The sequence below is a fragment of the Xyrauchen texanus genome, chromosome 47 (genome assembly GCF_025860055.1).
Source record: "Xyrauchen texanus isolate HMW12.3.18 chromosome 47, RBS_HiC_50CHRs, whole genome shotgun sequence".
NCBI classification, from domain to species: domain Eukaryota; kingdom Metazoa; phylum Chordata; class Actinopteri; order Cypriniformes; family Catostomidae; genus Xyrauchen; species Xyrauchen texanus.
This window is the reverse complement of record NC_068322.1, coordinates 17,772,124-17,788,142: the sequence shown is the minus strand read 5'-3', so window position 1 is coordinate 17,788,142 and position 16,019 is coordinate 17,772,124. Positions and strand designations below refer to the sequence as shown.

Sequence of the window (16,019 nt, the reverse complement as noted above, 5' to 3'; positions counted from 1 at the left end):
GGCATCCTGCATGAGGTGCTTGGCTTTTTAATTTTTTTCCTGTTGTTGCTTTTTTCCGGTTTCTTTGGAGATGCCCGCTTTTCTTCCCCCAATTCCAGTTGAGAATTAATTTTATTCTGGAGCTGAATTGCCATGTATGTTCTGCCTGAGGATAATCTGAATTGCATTGCTTCTGGAAATTCATGCCGTTTAATTTTAAGATTGTCGCTGGCAACAGATTAATTACATTTAGAGCTTCTCTTGTGTAAATATATGCTAGGGCTGAAAGATTAATCGACGTTATCAGCAACATCGACAATAAAAATGTGTCGACAAATATTTCCGTTGTCGAACAGTTGTTTGATCTCATTTAACGTAACATGAGATCAGATATGAAACTATTGATGATGCGCGAGAGCAGCACTGCAGGTCTGATACATGACTGAGGAGAGAAAACACAGATCACAGTCCAGATGCACTCCAAACTTCCAACGTAAATACAGAAGCACTCTCGTTGTGTAATAAAGCAGAGCCGGAGCTGCCGTTCCACTGACGCAAAACTTGCATGACATATCTTTAATGCATTCATTATTAAAGTTCAAATAATACGGAAGCAGATCATGTAAAGTAGTATGAACTTTGAAACTGCCATTTCTCTGTGTTCTGCCTCTTCTATGAGTCACGGGAAGTGAACGTGAAGGTAGTCTTCACTCCATTATACACTGCAACAAAATACATTTTTATTTGTTTTTGTTTTGGCTTGTTTTCAAATATAATATACTGGACTCGCAGAAGTTTAACCAAGGTAAAAAGTACACTTATATTTAACATATATTCTCTTAAAGCAAATCTAAATATCTTATATGCTGCTTTTCAAGTAAATTTTTCTTGTTTTAAAGATTTTTAGATATTTTTTAAATGCAAAACAAGACAAAAACACTTGATAACAATAGGATTTTTTTTTGGTGAATTTTTCTTTTTTACTGAATTAAACTTAATTTAATTTAACTTAAACATGGCGAGTTGTGCATGGATGCTGCGGAGAATAGCGTGAACCTCCACATGCGCTAGGTGTCCGAGGTTATGTGCTCAACAAGCCATGTGATAATACGTGTGGATTGATGGTCTCATGATTGACATGGAGGCAACTGAGATTCATTGTCTGCCACCCGGATTGAGGCGAGTCACTACACCACCACGAGGACCTAGAGTGCATTGGGAATTGGGCATGCCATATTTGGAAGAAAAGGGGAGAAAATCTTCCCCCCCAAAAAAGGAAGCATGTTTATTACAACCTTTTAAGTCGAGGCACAAGCTGAATAATCGGTTAAGAGCTAATGAATAATCATTGCAATAATCAACCGAATATTCAAATAATCGTTAGATTTGTCGATTATCTAAACCATTAGTTGCAGCCCTAATATATACTGAATAGAAATAAAAACTGTTTTTCTCACAATTGTTTTGGATGTCATCTGTTTGCTGACAGGCCTGAAATGCAACATTTCTTTACAAAGTGCACTTTTGGTTCTGTTCCTTCTAAAATCTGTTGTTTTGGACTTATTTTAGCACACTTTTTTATTGACTGTTTTCAGTGAATGTTTAAAGTAAAATATATAACTTCTGCTATTTATGTCTTCTAAGGCCATATGATAACTTTGGATGAGGAACAGATACAAATTTCAGCAGCTGTTCAATGAAAAACTTCCCCCTCCACTGTAGCTCTCAACTCTCATTCACACTTCTGTAGATTCATATCGCATTATGATTTGTTATGACATGAATCGTGCCTTTTTGTTATCATTAATGTCAAACCTGCATGATGCATCTTAAGCAGTAAATGTTATTTTACATGGACAAATGAGATTGGAGAGCTACTGCCGTTTAGAAGATTATCAGTGAATAACAATTACAATTTTTGTCTGTTCCTCGTGCAAAATAATTGTATGGCTTTAGAAGACTTTGTATGTAGTGCACAAGTCATGTACTACTTTTATGGGTTTTTATTTTTTAAGTTATTATTTATTTTTGTCCTTTTTGGAAATTTACAGCATCTGTTTCTAGCCACCTTTGTTGTCCAGAAAAAAGCTACTTTTACACGTTTTGTGTTTTGCAGAATAAAACAGAAAATCATACGAGTTTGGAGCAACATATGGTTGAATACATTTTCTTTATTGGTTGAATTCCTTCACAAAATCTTAGCAGCAGTGCTTCACTTGAATACTGTAACCTTAAGACTGAATTGGGTTGGGTAACAGGTGCCACTCAGAGCAGATCATACAGACAACTCTGGGCCTATCTTGTTTTCTAGCCCCTTTATTCCATCCAGTGGAAGTCACACAAAGGGACTCTGTGCACAGAGATAGATGATCGCCTGGCCTGAGCAGTCCTTATCCTTCTCCTCTATCTGAGAACTGCGGTGGAGAGTTGCATGACTACAGTTTGCAATTGAACTGCAGTGTGCCTGCTAGTTTTGTGCGTGTGTGGGTCTGTGGCCCCTTTTGCACCGAAATGCTTGATGCTTGGCCTGGGGATCTGTGAACCTATTTCAGAAGCGACCCACGTTTCCACTGATAGTGATGGTTCATGATGTCGCAACTGACTACGAGACTGCATAACCTACCCGCAAATAAACATGCCGCATCAGTCTTGAGAACACTTGAACATACAAAGTTATTTGCTGCTTCGTCTTACAAGCTCCCTTTAATTGAAGCAATCAGAAGTTAAAACAAATAACATTGGTAGCAATCAATTCACACGCATATTATTTGTAAATCTTTGCAAATAACGTGTGGAGAGTCGAACTACAGACACTTTCGCGCACATCATTTATGAAGAAGAAGAATTTATTAAGTAGAATATGCAATTCTGCTCGTGGATATCCTCTTTACTTGCTGCTACGTGCCTCAAATGAAACATAAACAATGAAAAATCCTTAATAGATTTGATGTCACTAGCCAGGGAAACTAGCCACCCAACCTTTGGTGCCGTTGCCCATTGTCTTGCCAAATGCGCCATCAGAAATGTTGTTACAGCAAAGTTTTGAATTCAAGAAGGAATTTTGTAGATTTGAAATTCAGGCTACATTGCTTTAAGTTCAACATGGAGGCTAACAGGTGCAGAAGTACAATATTTTGTGGGATTCGTACAACTAACAACTAACCTTTGAGGTGGTATTCCAGAGCTTTACGCTCTGCACCGCTAGTTGAAATGTCTTTTCAATGGTAAAGAGACATGCCACGTTAAGTGTCAACACACAAAAGCGTTAGTTAGCATGCTAACCGATTAGCATGCTAACCGATTTTGTTTTATAGTCTAGACCAGCAGGTTGTAGGGGCCATTGCAGAGCAAAATTTATGGCCCACATTGTAAAACAAAAATAAATTTAAAAAATACCGGCAGCCATGGTTGCCAGAAATTCACAGTAAAAAAGAAATATAGTGACCATGTTTCAGGTCTTACAGGATGCCATTTTGGTGCCTGTATAATTTACAATTCACTACCCGTTTATATTATGAATTCTTTGATTTATATATTCCGGGTTCACTACAAAGCTAAGATCAATCATTTGTGGCATATGTTGATTACCACAAAAATTATTTAGATTCTTCTTAAAAAAAAAAAAAAAAAAAAAGCACATATCTGGGCACTTAAAAATGTTGATAGTTAAATCAGTCTATATACATTGATTGTGCACTATATGTTTAATAATTTTTTTCTGTTGCACTTTTAATTTTTTTTTCTGTTAAAAGTACTGGCATTTTTTTTTAAAGTGCAGATTAATCCCTACATTTTCTCCAGATTTATTTAAAGATTATTATAAAAAAAAAAGAAAGACACTGCGTGTATCCTTTCTGGGTAACTCGTGTCACTATTACAAATGACCTGGCAACAACGTGTTTTACTTTTTTGGATTATTTTGATAAAATCCTGCTCAAAACACACATTACCCTCCATAAGCTGTCATTGGAAAATAGCAAACGCGTGTCAGAGTATTGGCTGCAGGGCAACAGTTGCATGCCTGGTCAATAGTGCTTTTAAGGCGGGGCTTAGCGAAGGGTCAATTGCGTGGAATGATTCCAGATTGTGCATCATCACCCTGTCGGTGGAAAAGGGGCTTGCGTTGGATAGGAAGTGCTGATTAAAGAACATGGGGAGGTGGCCATTAACAAACGTCAATGTCCAGAGCTGGGTTAATGACACAACACTTGTCCTTTGTCCAGTTAATCTAACCCATCTCTCTCCTGTTTTCTCTTTCAGACGCTACCAGACTTGAAAGCAGACAACCAGAGACTAAAGGACGAAAACGGAGCGCTGATCCGAGTCATTAGCAAGCTTTCCAAATAGAAAAGACCCTCCCCCATTCTATGGCAGTAATGGTATTGCACATCTAGATATTAAGACAACAGCGACAAGAAGTCTCCGTCACCACTTCTGTTTCTCAGTCCCTCGCTTTCCCATGCTTCTCTGCTTCATCGATTCCCGTGACTGCGGCCCAAACAGAACCACTGAGTTTACAGAACTAAGGAAAAGCGCTAGACGAGAGAATGGCATTGAACCTTTGCGGGCGGGGAAAGCCTCAAAAAACTATTTAACCAATAAGCCTTAGTTGTACATACGTCACTTGCATCAATTTCTCTTGGCTGTCACGGAACACCTGATTTTATTTGTGCCACACTTTTTTTTTTCCTTTCCGTTGTTGCTCTGCTCTCAAATCTCTCTTCATGTGTTATGCAATGTGCAGCTCTCACCCTCCATTTCCTTCTTCCTGTCCAACTTCCCCGTTGTGCTCGAAGTCCAGCCTCCCAGTCGGAGGCACTGTCTCTCAGCAGAAGACTTCCCAGCATTCAATGTTGGCGCACACCTCGTTTACCCTCCTCCCGTGCACGCGCACACACTTTACACACTTTCATCTCGCTCGGCATCTCGATCCAAGCGAGTCGAAGGACCACTGGCTTTATCAAACAGGTGGACCTTGTGGAATCGAAGCTTTCACTTTTATGTGCAATATATGCATTTATTTCTTCAAAAAATGCTTTAAGAATGAGTCCATCACTATTAAATGTTCACTTCCTGACCACCTCCATGGCTCACCCTGATTTCCTTCCTCTTGCCCTCCTCCTTTTCTTCCTTTCTTTAGGTTTGTAGTGTAGTCGTTGGTTTATATCTTGTACTCCTCACGTTGTTTTAGCAGGTACTGAGTGAAGTTGTGTATATACCTGTATGTATTGTTTGAGACGGCACATGGCATGCATTTATGGTTCCCTGTCTGTTACTTTTGAAATATACCAACTTCAGAGGACAACAAAGTGTGTTTTAACTATTTTCTTCTTCTTTTATAGTCTAAAAAGTCATTGAATAACAATAGAGCTGCCCTCTTGGAAGGGAAGATGCTGCACGTGTTCAGTGCATTCTTTTCAGTTTTAAAAGTGTTCACGGTAATTGTGAGATGATGATAGTAATATAACTGCTTCACTACATTTCACTCATATTATCTTTGGAAGAGTGCTGTCACCCCTTTTTAAGCTGTAGTATTAGCCAAGGTGTTGTCACTAAAAAGAGAAGCCTAGGTATCGCTAACCCAGTCCTTTTTACAATGTCTACATGCACTGTCGATGCCATGTCAGGAGTCTTGCTGTCCGGTTTAGCAAACTTTTTTTGCCACCATGTAAGATGAAGTCCATGCATCGGAAACATGTTTTATGCATTTCAGTGGCCTTTTACTTTAAATACTGTAGTGGGGGGAAAAAATGATGTCGCTGTAGTTGGACTGTCCGCTGTCACCTCTTTGGTTTAGGTTTTTAATATTTTTGTTTTCTTTTTTAAAATTTCCCATCATCTTGTAAAATAGATGTGTGGCTTCATCCGTGCAAGCTGTGCTGTGACTACCAACCACTGAGAGTTAATTAAAATAAACTTGTACATTGTAAAAATCTCTTTGCCTGTTGTGTCCTATTTGTTTTTTGAACTTGGTGTATTTAAATATGAGAAGTCAAGAAACTGTTTTCGGGTTTTCAAGGTGTTAAATGTCATAGGAAAAATAAACGTATTTTTTGAACCTGAAGAATACAGAAAATAAATATGCAAATGATAATTCAAAGCCCCTCACAGACCTGAAAAGTCTTAGGTAGGGGTGTATGCACGCATGCATGAGGCACTTGTGAAAATACGTGTGCATAGTGAGGATGTCTTCAAAAATAATGACATTAATAGTTTTCATTTATCAGTTAACATTATACAAAGTCCAGTAAACGTAATAAAGCTAAATCAATATTCGGTGTGACCATCTTTGTCTTCAAAACAGCACCAATTTCCTAGATACTCTTTTTTGGTTGTTGATAAGATGTTTCAAGCGTCTTGTAGAATTCACCACAGTTCTTCGATCTAGTTAGGATTTCTTAATTGCTTCTGTCTCTTTATGTATTCCTAGACAGACACAATGTTCAGTGGGGTGTTTGTGGGGGCCATGACATCTGTTGCAGGGCTCCCTGTTCTTCTGTTCTAATCTTTTCTATTTACAAAAGTAATGTTTGTGAGTCTAACATTTATATTTCCTATAGACACTAAAGCTGAAGATATAAAAAGACATCTTAAGACATATGCTTTTGTGAAGCATCTTATGTGCCTTTTGTGCAGTACTGTGTATATATACTGTGTGTGTGTGTGTGTGTATACATATGCACACACTGATCAGCCACAACATTAAAACCACCTTCATAATATTGTGTAGGTCCCCCTCGTGCCACCAAAACCGTGCCAACCCACATCTCAAAATATATGCATCACAATATTATCCAAGTGGTTTTAATGTTGTGGCTGATTTGTGTATATAAACATGTTTCTGCATACACTGTATATATGCACATACGTACCTTTTATACTGTATATATTTATTATTAATATTTGATACATTTCTTATTCCTTTATTTGATTATGATTATATATTCTGAATCAATGTACACCAATTTCTAGTAACTTAGCTCAAAGAAACAAGACCGTAGTCGAAATGTTTTATTTATTATAAAATGCACAAATTAAACAAAAGCACGTGAAAAAATTAAAGCTGTATTTTGTAAATATATATTTAAGAGAAAAAGCAAAACAGTCCTGCACATTACCTTAGCTTGCTATACACGATCAAGAATGTATTGTGAAGTTTCGGTCACAACTTTCAACAGGCACATATTCAAATTTAGTAAACTATTTGGTCTTCCGCACATACCTTTGACTTTTCAGGTCTGCGAGTGGCTTTTAATTATCGTTTGATTATTTAAGTAATGTTTAATTGATCATGGACCTTAGACTTAAAGTCTTATTTTTTTTTTTCATTATTATTGTTATTATTAATATAATACATTTCAAATTTCTCTTTATTTTTGATCTTCTGTACATATATTAAGTGTGTATATATGAATTATAATGAAAGGCATGTGATAAACGTGTGTGTATGTGTACAGGATCTATTTATACTATCTATACTCCAGACGACAAATAAAATATTTATATCTGATAAAACATAAAATATGCTTTGGTCATCTACAGTAGAATTGTAAAAGGAAATCTCAAACTACTGAAGCCAGGTTGACAGTGGCATTAGTGCCACTAGATGGCGCACGACAGAGTCCACCAGATGCTCTGCTCTTATCAGCTCTCAACCTTGCATGCTTTTGTTAACAGGAAATGCAGGAAAATTGTTGCCTAATGTTAAAAAAAAAAAAAAAAAATTATTTCCTGGTCTTACATACATCTTGCATTTCCGTATGTGAGGTCTACTAGTATGTTTTGTGTACCTCTGAAGTGCCCAGCCACTCCATGCTAAAGCATTTATCCACATCTCAAACTAATGTTTTAGCATTTCAATACTGCACAACAATAGCAAAGCCATTTCCAGACTTCTTGTAAGACTACATTGATAAATGTGCTTGGCAGAGAATGTTTCATGTTCTCATTGTGACATTTAAGCATGAACAGCTCAAATAATGCTTTGGGGATAAGTGGTGGTACGGGCAGTAATTGCACAAAGTCATGCAATAGCACTTGTATTTTTCCATTTCCCTCTTGGAGTCTTTCGGAGACCCCCACATTCCTTCAGTTCTAGCTCAACTCTCACTAGTCTAATCAGATTCTTGACCAAAACTAATGTGAAAATATTGTTTCCCAGTTCAGAGGGGGGATGCAATTCCAAGATCATTATAGAAACAAAAGGATTCAATTATTTTAGTGATTTTCTCCAGGAGGCCAACTTGGGTCACATTGCAGCTGTGCATGCGTCACATCGCATTTTGTACATATCCAAGTGCTCAAGAAAGTAGTATTTGACATCACAAGAAGAGGAAAGTACATTTTTTTGTTGCTTGATTGAATTTACAAGAATGGAAGAATGAAAAAATAATAATGGATAATCTGCATGACTCACCCTTTAGTTTGTGTTATTTGTTCCATCTTATCATAAGGAAAGTGTTAGTGCTGTCAGAGGTTATGTTCAAAATAGCATACTACCATTTGCCTTTACTCTTATTTCTGCAGTTTACAGTACTGTATAGTATGAATACTGTGCACAGAATGCATGTTTACCAAAATACATTTACTATGCATTATTCAGCAGAGCACATGAAGCACACTGCACTGAAAATAACCTTCCATTTCCAACTTTATCAATTAACCACAATAAATATAAACCAAGATTGATTGATTTTTTTTTATCTCATTATTTTATAGGACTGCTGAATGTTAACATATTTTTACCCAAAATTGGATTCAAAACTCCAAATAACCCAAATAACTTCACAAATAATTGAATTTGCGAAGTAATGAGGTCATGTGACAACGAGTAGCATCCTACTGCTTCAAATGTTTAAACTGTTTCACATACTATTCTTTAAAAGAAAAAAAAAGTAAGCTAGTAAACCAGTTTTTCATTTGGGATATGTCCAAAAGATGGAGAAAAAAAAAACCCCATCACAAATCATTATGCAAATTTTGCATTTACATCATTTCCAGTGTTGGGTAAGTTACTCAGAAAGCAATCCACCAAAATGACTAACTACTGCTCCAAACAAAACAAAAAAAAATAATCATATTATTTTACTGAATATGTAATATAAAAGTGTTAGAATTACTAATTCATTTACTTTGTAAACACTTTTCACAGAGAAGTACATTTTTCCTGCTGAACAATTTCAAAATAATATCTATGTATTTCCTCATTCATTGTTACGCACAAACAGATGTACATATGAACATGAAATGAATAATATATTTTTTAAACATGTTACATATTTTAGAAATACTGTACGAATACTTAAAGAGTAAGTTCACCCAAAATGAAAATTCTCTCATCATTTACTCACCCTCATGTTAACCCAGATGTGTATGACTGGCTTTCTTCTGCAGAACACAAATGAAGATTTTTAGAAGAATATTTAAGCTCTGTACGTCCTTACATTGCAAGTGAATGGTGACCAAAACTTTTAATCTTCAAAAATCACATACAGGCTGAATTAATCCATAAGACTCCAGTGGTTTAATCTATATCTTCTGAAGTGCTATATGTGTGGGTGAGAAACAGATCAATATTTAAGTCCTTTTTTTCTATAGATTTCCACTTGATCAGAACCGACCAGTAGGTGGCAATATGCACGAATAAAGCAAATCACCAAAAAACAATAGAAGAAAGTGAAGTGGAGATTTATAAAAAATACAAATAAAGTTTCTCATCCACAGCATACCACCAGCACAGCATCACATCTGGGATGGCATGAGGGTGAGTTAATGACGAGAACGTTTTTATTTATGGGTGAACTATCCCTTTAAATGTAATTATCTTGATTGAAAATCAGTAACTGTAATCTCATAATTAACAATAATTAAAAATGTACACTACTTTTTTGATTAACTAAAAAGGTAATTTTCTTACAGTAACTAATTAATTTGTAATTGGATTACACTGCTCATATCGATTGGATTTTGAATTTTATAAATATCAAAGTCAAAGGGACTATTCTCACATTAATCTTACAATTCTTAAAAGTTTAAAGTTTATTTTTTTAAAACAGCACACATAAAGCACATCTAAATGTGATTTTCAAAACAAAGTTGAAAGCAGTCTGTATAAGTAATTCTTTCCATATTGATTGCAGAAAATGGTGGGACTGACAGACTTTTCTTCAGCTCAAATCGGCCTGTGCTCACTGAAATTAAAAAAACTGCCCCCAGTGACCAAAGCACTAAGTGTTGTTGGGCATACGGGGATGTATAAGCTCCATTTTCCACTTGAAAATGCAATGGAGGGGCACCAGAAGCGAGTTGTGAAGCAAGTTGTTTGCTGCTGTACAGGATATAAAACGGTAAAGAAGAATGCATATTTTATAATCTAAACCCCAAACCTAAACCTAACCATCCCTAACCATCAGCAGTAAAAATGTAATGTTAGAGGGAAAAATGCAGCTTACGGATCACACTCGTCACAAATTATGCAAATGAAAAAACTTCCAGGTTTCAATGCGGGATGCGAACCCAGGTCTCCCACACTGCTCACACAAAATGCTTCCGGTTGCGCCACAAGGGAAGGCAAGCACATTGGAGCCATTGCTAATGTGGCTGATCCAAGGATAGTGGAACTCTTGGAAAGAACAAGCCAACTTCCTGTGTGATCATGTTGCACATCACTGCCTTACTAGCTCTGAAACAATAAAGAAAAAAAACATCACAAAGTTAACTGCAATGAAGCTCTTTAGTTTGCGCTGTGTGCACTTCCTCTTGCAATAATAGTTGTATTAGTTCTCTAAGGATATTATGCATAAGATGTTTGTGACTGCTGAAATTAACTGACTATTAGGCCTATACATTTTTGAGTAAATAGCTAAAATTGCACTGGGCTTTTATGATTTATCTTGACAAACTCCTTTTGCCTTTTAGCTGACTTCAGCATCATGGAATGTGGATTATCAGGCAGTACGTCATTGTTCATTCACTCAAATCAACATTACCCAGTTGAGTAGTACCTGTGTATTTACCTATGATGAGGCCAGAATTGGAAAGCTCTAGGTGTAGAATTTATTGCCCAGCTGACCACATTCATGCAGGCTCCTTTCATTTCTACTCGTCTGGATATGCCTTGAATGTCAACAACAACTGAAAGGCACCTCTAGAAAACCTCAATTCTAGGTTCTTCTTCATTCAGGCTCATTTGCAAGTTTTCATCTGATTGTGACATCAAATATAAAACTAGCATGTGAAGATTAGGCCTACTAATAATACTTATCACCAGGCACTTTGTATTGTTTGGGAAGCTACCTTGAAACTGTAGCTTCCCAAGCTACTTGTGACTAAGTAGTTGAACTGGTCAAGCTACTATTAAAAAAAAAAGTAGTGAGGTACACTTCAAGTCATTGAATTATTTATTTGAACTAGCTCATTTACTGAACCGATTTGCTAAAATGAAAAGGAGTTCCCAACACTAAATTGTAATGGATTTTTTTAAATACTTTGATAATTTATTCAACCCCATGCCATCCCAGATGTGTATGAATGTATTTCTTCTGCTGAACACAACGTTTTCTAGAAGAATATCTATGCTCAGTAGATCTGTACAATGCAAGTGAATGGTGACCAGAACTTCGAAGGTCCATAAAGCATAAAAAGGCAGAATAAAATTAATCAAAAGGACACAAGTGGTTAAATCAATGTCTTCATGGGTGAGAAAGTGAATGTTGAGATTTATAGTAAAAAAGATAGACTTAAATATTGATCTATTTCTCAACCTCACCTATCATATTTCTTCTGAAGACATGGATTAAGCCACTGGAGTCTTATGGATTGCTTTTATGATTTTGATGTCCTTTTTGGAGCTTAAAAGTTCTGGTCACCATTCACTTGCATTGTATGGACCCACAGAGCTGAGATATTCTTAGAAATATCTTTGTTTATGTTCAGCAGATGAAAGAAAGTCATTCACATCTGGGATGACATGAGGGTGAGTAAATGATAAGACAATTTTTATATTTGGGTGAACTTTCCCTTTAAGTGGTTCAATCATTTCAGTAGAATTACTAATATCACGTGGTCAACCTGAGGAGAGCATACTAGCATGTTGGAACATGAAGAAACAAATCAAAAGGATAATGAAAGACTTTCTGTTCTCAAGTTTCCATTATGAATGTTCTGTGTTTTGTGTTCATAATGATGCACATTAGATATTCGGGTGAATAAGAGAGTACAGCTGGTTTGCAATTTTGAAACCATTCCCATATCTCCGTTCAACCAGTTAACATGCTGACAATAAGAGAACATCTGAGTTGTTCAGGGACACAAAGTTACCAACTCAACTCGGTGCTACCAACTCAAATGGACAGATCAAATCATTTAAAATATGGGTGGCACACAGAACAGCTGAATGACCCATTTTATCGAACACCCCTCACACATCACAGCAGATGGCATCACACAGATGGCATGGTTATGGTCCACCTTTAGAGCAGAGAAAGAGGGAATCTATCTGCCATGCATGTGCTTTGTACTGATTACAAGGGTGTTGGGAGCCACAATGACCAGAGGTTGTAATGAACAATATTTATACAAAAAAGCTAAAAATTGCATACTGTTTGAAAAGAAATGTTCCTCTGTGCAGTGTGTGGCAATATGAATCCTCATTTGTTAGTTGGGCCATTGTAACTAAGCAACGTTTATTTATCATACCAGATGAATGGTCAACGTCCACCAGTATGTGATACGATCAATATCATGTTTGGTTAATTATTTTATATAATAAGAGGACTTGATGTTTTATTATCTAATGCAATGACATTTACACATTTTTAAGTGTACAATTTATTTTGGGGGGCCACTGTATTAGTAACTTACAATTACAGGAGTCAAATCTATGGTTGACAATTAACCATTTCATTAATATCTAATGCTTAGTTCCGTTTACAGAGAAGTACAAATATAAATGTGCCTGTGTGAAACTACTTTAAAGTAAATTGGGGTGACTGTGGCCAGGTGGTAGAGTGGGTCAGCTGCCAATCGCAGTGTTGGTGGTTTGATTCCTGGCCCACACGACTCCACATGCCAAAGTATCCTTGGGCAAGACACTAAACCCCAAGTTGCTCTGACCAGCTCTGCTGCCATTGGTGTATGAGTGTGATTGGGTGAATGGGACACAGTGTAAAGTGCTTTGGTAACCTCTTTTTCAGGTTCAAATTGAAATATGGAAGTCATTTCAGGACTAAGTGAAAATGTCTGTCACTGTTACCATTCCGTCGACCACAAAGCCATTATTTCCAGTCTAATAAAAGCCAACAGGTGGGTTAAAATGTAACACAAATATGGCAAAATTGACAAGGAGCCAGTTCCATTTGATGTGCCTGTACACATATGGTTAAATGGCTGTGTTTTTAAAAAAAAATAATCTTCCTGCAAAAACTTCTGCATTCATAGCAGGATCCAAAAAGGAATAAATCAGTCAGAGACCTTATCATCAGAGAAGGTAAACAGATCGCTGTTTATAGGATGCAGTTCTTTTTTCCTTTTTTACTTCAATATCTCCTGAAAGAGCTTCTTTAGATAGCACGTTGAGGGAATCACTCAAATGAACCGAACATATCTGACAGCTTTTTAGAAATGACCTTGACTCGGGAACGATAAGAAAGCAAACAAAATTTAATTCTCAAAGTGGGAGTAACTCTCCACTTAACTGCTCTTTTGGAGAATGCATTATAGGAATGCTAAGTGGAATTTACTTAAAAGGGAAGCAATGTTTGAGCTGGAGTCAAAGCCAAAGCAATGAGTGACACATGAGCGTTTACTCTGTGAGTGAGTTTCCCAAAGCAAACTGAAGCATTCTCAAAATGCTTTAAAATGACCTCTGTCTGTACATCAGAGGCTATTTATAGAGCAGATGCCTTATTGTTCCCCGTTCAAATTCCGCTCAATTATCACTGTCAAAGTATACAGGGAAGAACCAGCCAGATAGACATGTCATCATAATAGGAAATGGCATTCACAATGGCCCTGTTGGCTTTAGGATTATTTCACTTAAAGGGATAATTCACTCAAAAATGAATATTCTGACGTCATTAACATTTAGTCAATAACATAATTCCTATACTTCTTCCATTTGTGTTATTGCATAGTTTTAATCATTTTCCTATTATGTTCAAATGTGGAAAATAGTAATAATAAAGAATGAGTAGGTGTGTCCAAACTTTTGACTGGCTGTGAATCATGGACAAAATGGCAGTTCCTAGCTGTCATTGGGCGACGACAAGACACTATGCAGTAGATTAAAGTATGAAATTCATCTCTTTCTTTACTGGTCTGACACATGTATTTGAATTGTATATAAGCTACTAGGTTGGACTGAAATGAGCCAATGACTCATCAAGCCCTTTTCTGGCAAGCTAATAGAAAATTCCAGTCATTCTAGAGAGGAAATAAACATGTGTTCCTGACATTAAACAGTGAATTCCATACTGGTCCAAGTCTCAAGTTCTCATCAATATGTCATGTGAAGAAGAGTACCTAATCATGGGGGCATGTACTGCACTTCCTCATGAAACGAAAGAATAAGGGCCATTATGATGATCTGACAGAGGATGATGGCTGTCATAGTAGCACCCAGACTCAGAATAATATCAGACCTCTCAAGACCCAGACCCAGATCATCACCAGCCCCCCTAAGACACAGACCAATACCAGTACCAGACCCTCTTAGACCCAGACCACCATGAATACTAGACCAATACTAGACCTCCTAAAACCCAGACTTAAACCAATAGCAGACCCTCTAAGACCCAGAATCAGACCAATACCAGTCCCCCTAAGACTCAAAATCAAACCAATACCAGACCCTAAAGACCAAGAATCCGACCAATTCCAGACCCCCTAAGAACAAAACCAATACAGACCTTCTAAGAGCTAGACCAATACCCCAGTACCCCTCAGACCCAGAATCAGATCAATCCCAGACCCTCTAAGACACAGACCCAAACCAATACCAGACCCCTTTAGACCCATATCAATATCAGACACTTTAAGACAAAAACCCAGACTAATACCAGACCCCCAAAAACCAATCCCATACCCATTTAGACCCAGATCAATACCAGACCCTTTAAGACCCAGACCAATACCAGATCTCCCCAAAACCAAACCAATACCAGACCCCCAAAACCCAGACCAATACCAAATCCCCCAAAACCCAGACCAATACCAGACCCCCAAATCAAGATCAATACCAAACCCCTTTTACCCAGACCAATACCAGACCTTCTAAGACCCAGACCAACACCAGTCCACCTAAGACCCAGACTCAGATCAATACCAAACCCTCGAAGAACCAGGCCCAAGCCATTACCAGATCAATACCAGACCCCTTTGACCAAGACATAGATCAATACCAGACCTCCAAATACAAGATTCTTTCTTTAAAAGAACTAATGTTTTTCAGAGGGTCTCACTTCTTTTGTATAAACCTGCAAATAAGGCAAAAGACAATAGCCTACTGTATGTTACACATCAGGCACAATTCAGAAAAACAAAGATATTTCTGATCTATTCCTCCAGCATCTGAAATTGTATTCAGAACATCACTATAACTATCACATCATGATTATTTTGTCAAAATTGTGAAATAACAGTACCTAAACCATTTAATTGCATGATAGACAGGGTGTGGTAATGACTCTGTGAGCACTGTTGTTATCTAAGACATTGACTTTCATCATATTTGAGAGCCTTTAGGTCACAAACAGTAGAGCATTAGAGAACAGTGACTCATGCTGTCTCTGGACCTGTGTGGGAGAACAGTCCATATTCATCACAAACCACTCAGATAGAGTAACAAACCTGTCTATTCTATGCTTATTAGGGAAAGTGTATACAGTATTTCATTTGCTGTTAATGTCATCATTTCTTTGAAGTTTTTAACCATTGCTCACCTTTTAGCTTTTTTGCTATTTACAATTTAATTTACAAATAAAAGAAAAAATATTCCATATCTCTTATTTGAAATTAAATCTGTCTATCTTTCTGTCTATCTT

At 37.0% G+C, this 16,019-nt stretch overlaps 1 protein-coding gene across 19 annotated transcripts in view; it reads left to right on the top strand.

The window, feature by feature from the left end:
- ppp1r12a (protein phosphatase 1, regulatory subunit 12A) overlaps positions 1 to 5,491 on the top strand; it is a 92,437-nt gene extending 86,946 nt beyond the window's left edge. For all 19 annotated transcript variants that reach the window (XM_052120454.1, XM_052120452.1, XM_052120446.1 and 16 more), the window contains one exon: positions 4,240 to 5,491. Coding sequence is in view for 4 of the 19 variants with exons in the window: in XM_052120457.1 (XP_051976417.1) it covers positions 4,240 to 4,326 (87 nt within the window). In the remaining 15 variants the exon portion in view is untranslated. The remainder of the gene's footprint in view (positions 1 to 4,239) is intronic.
- The last annotated feature ends 10,528 nt before the right edge of the window (positions 5,492 to 16,019 follow it).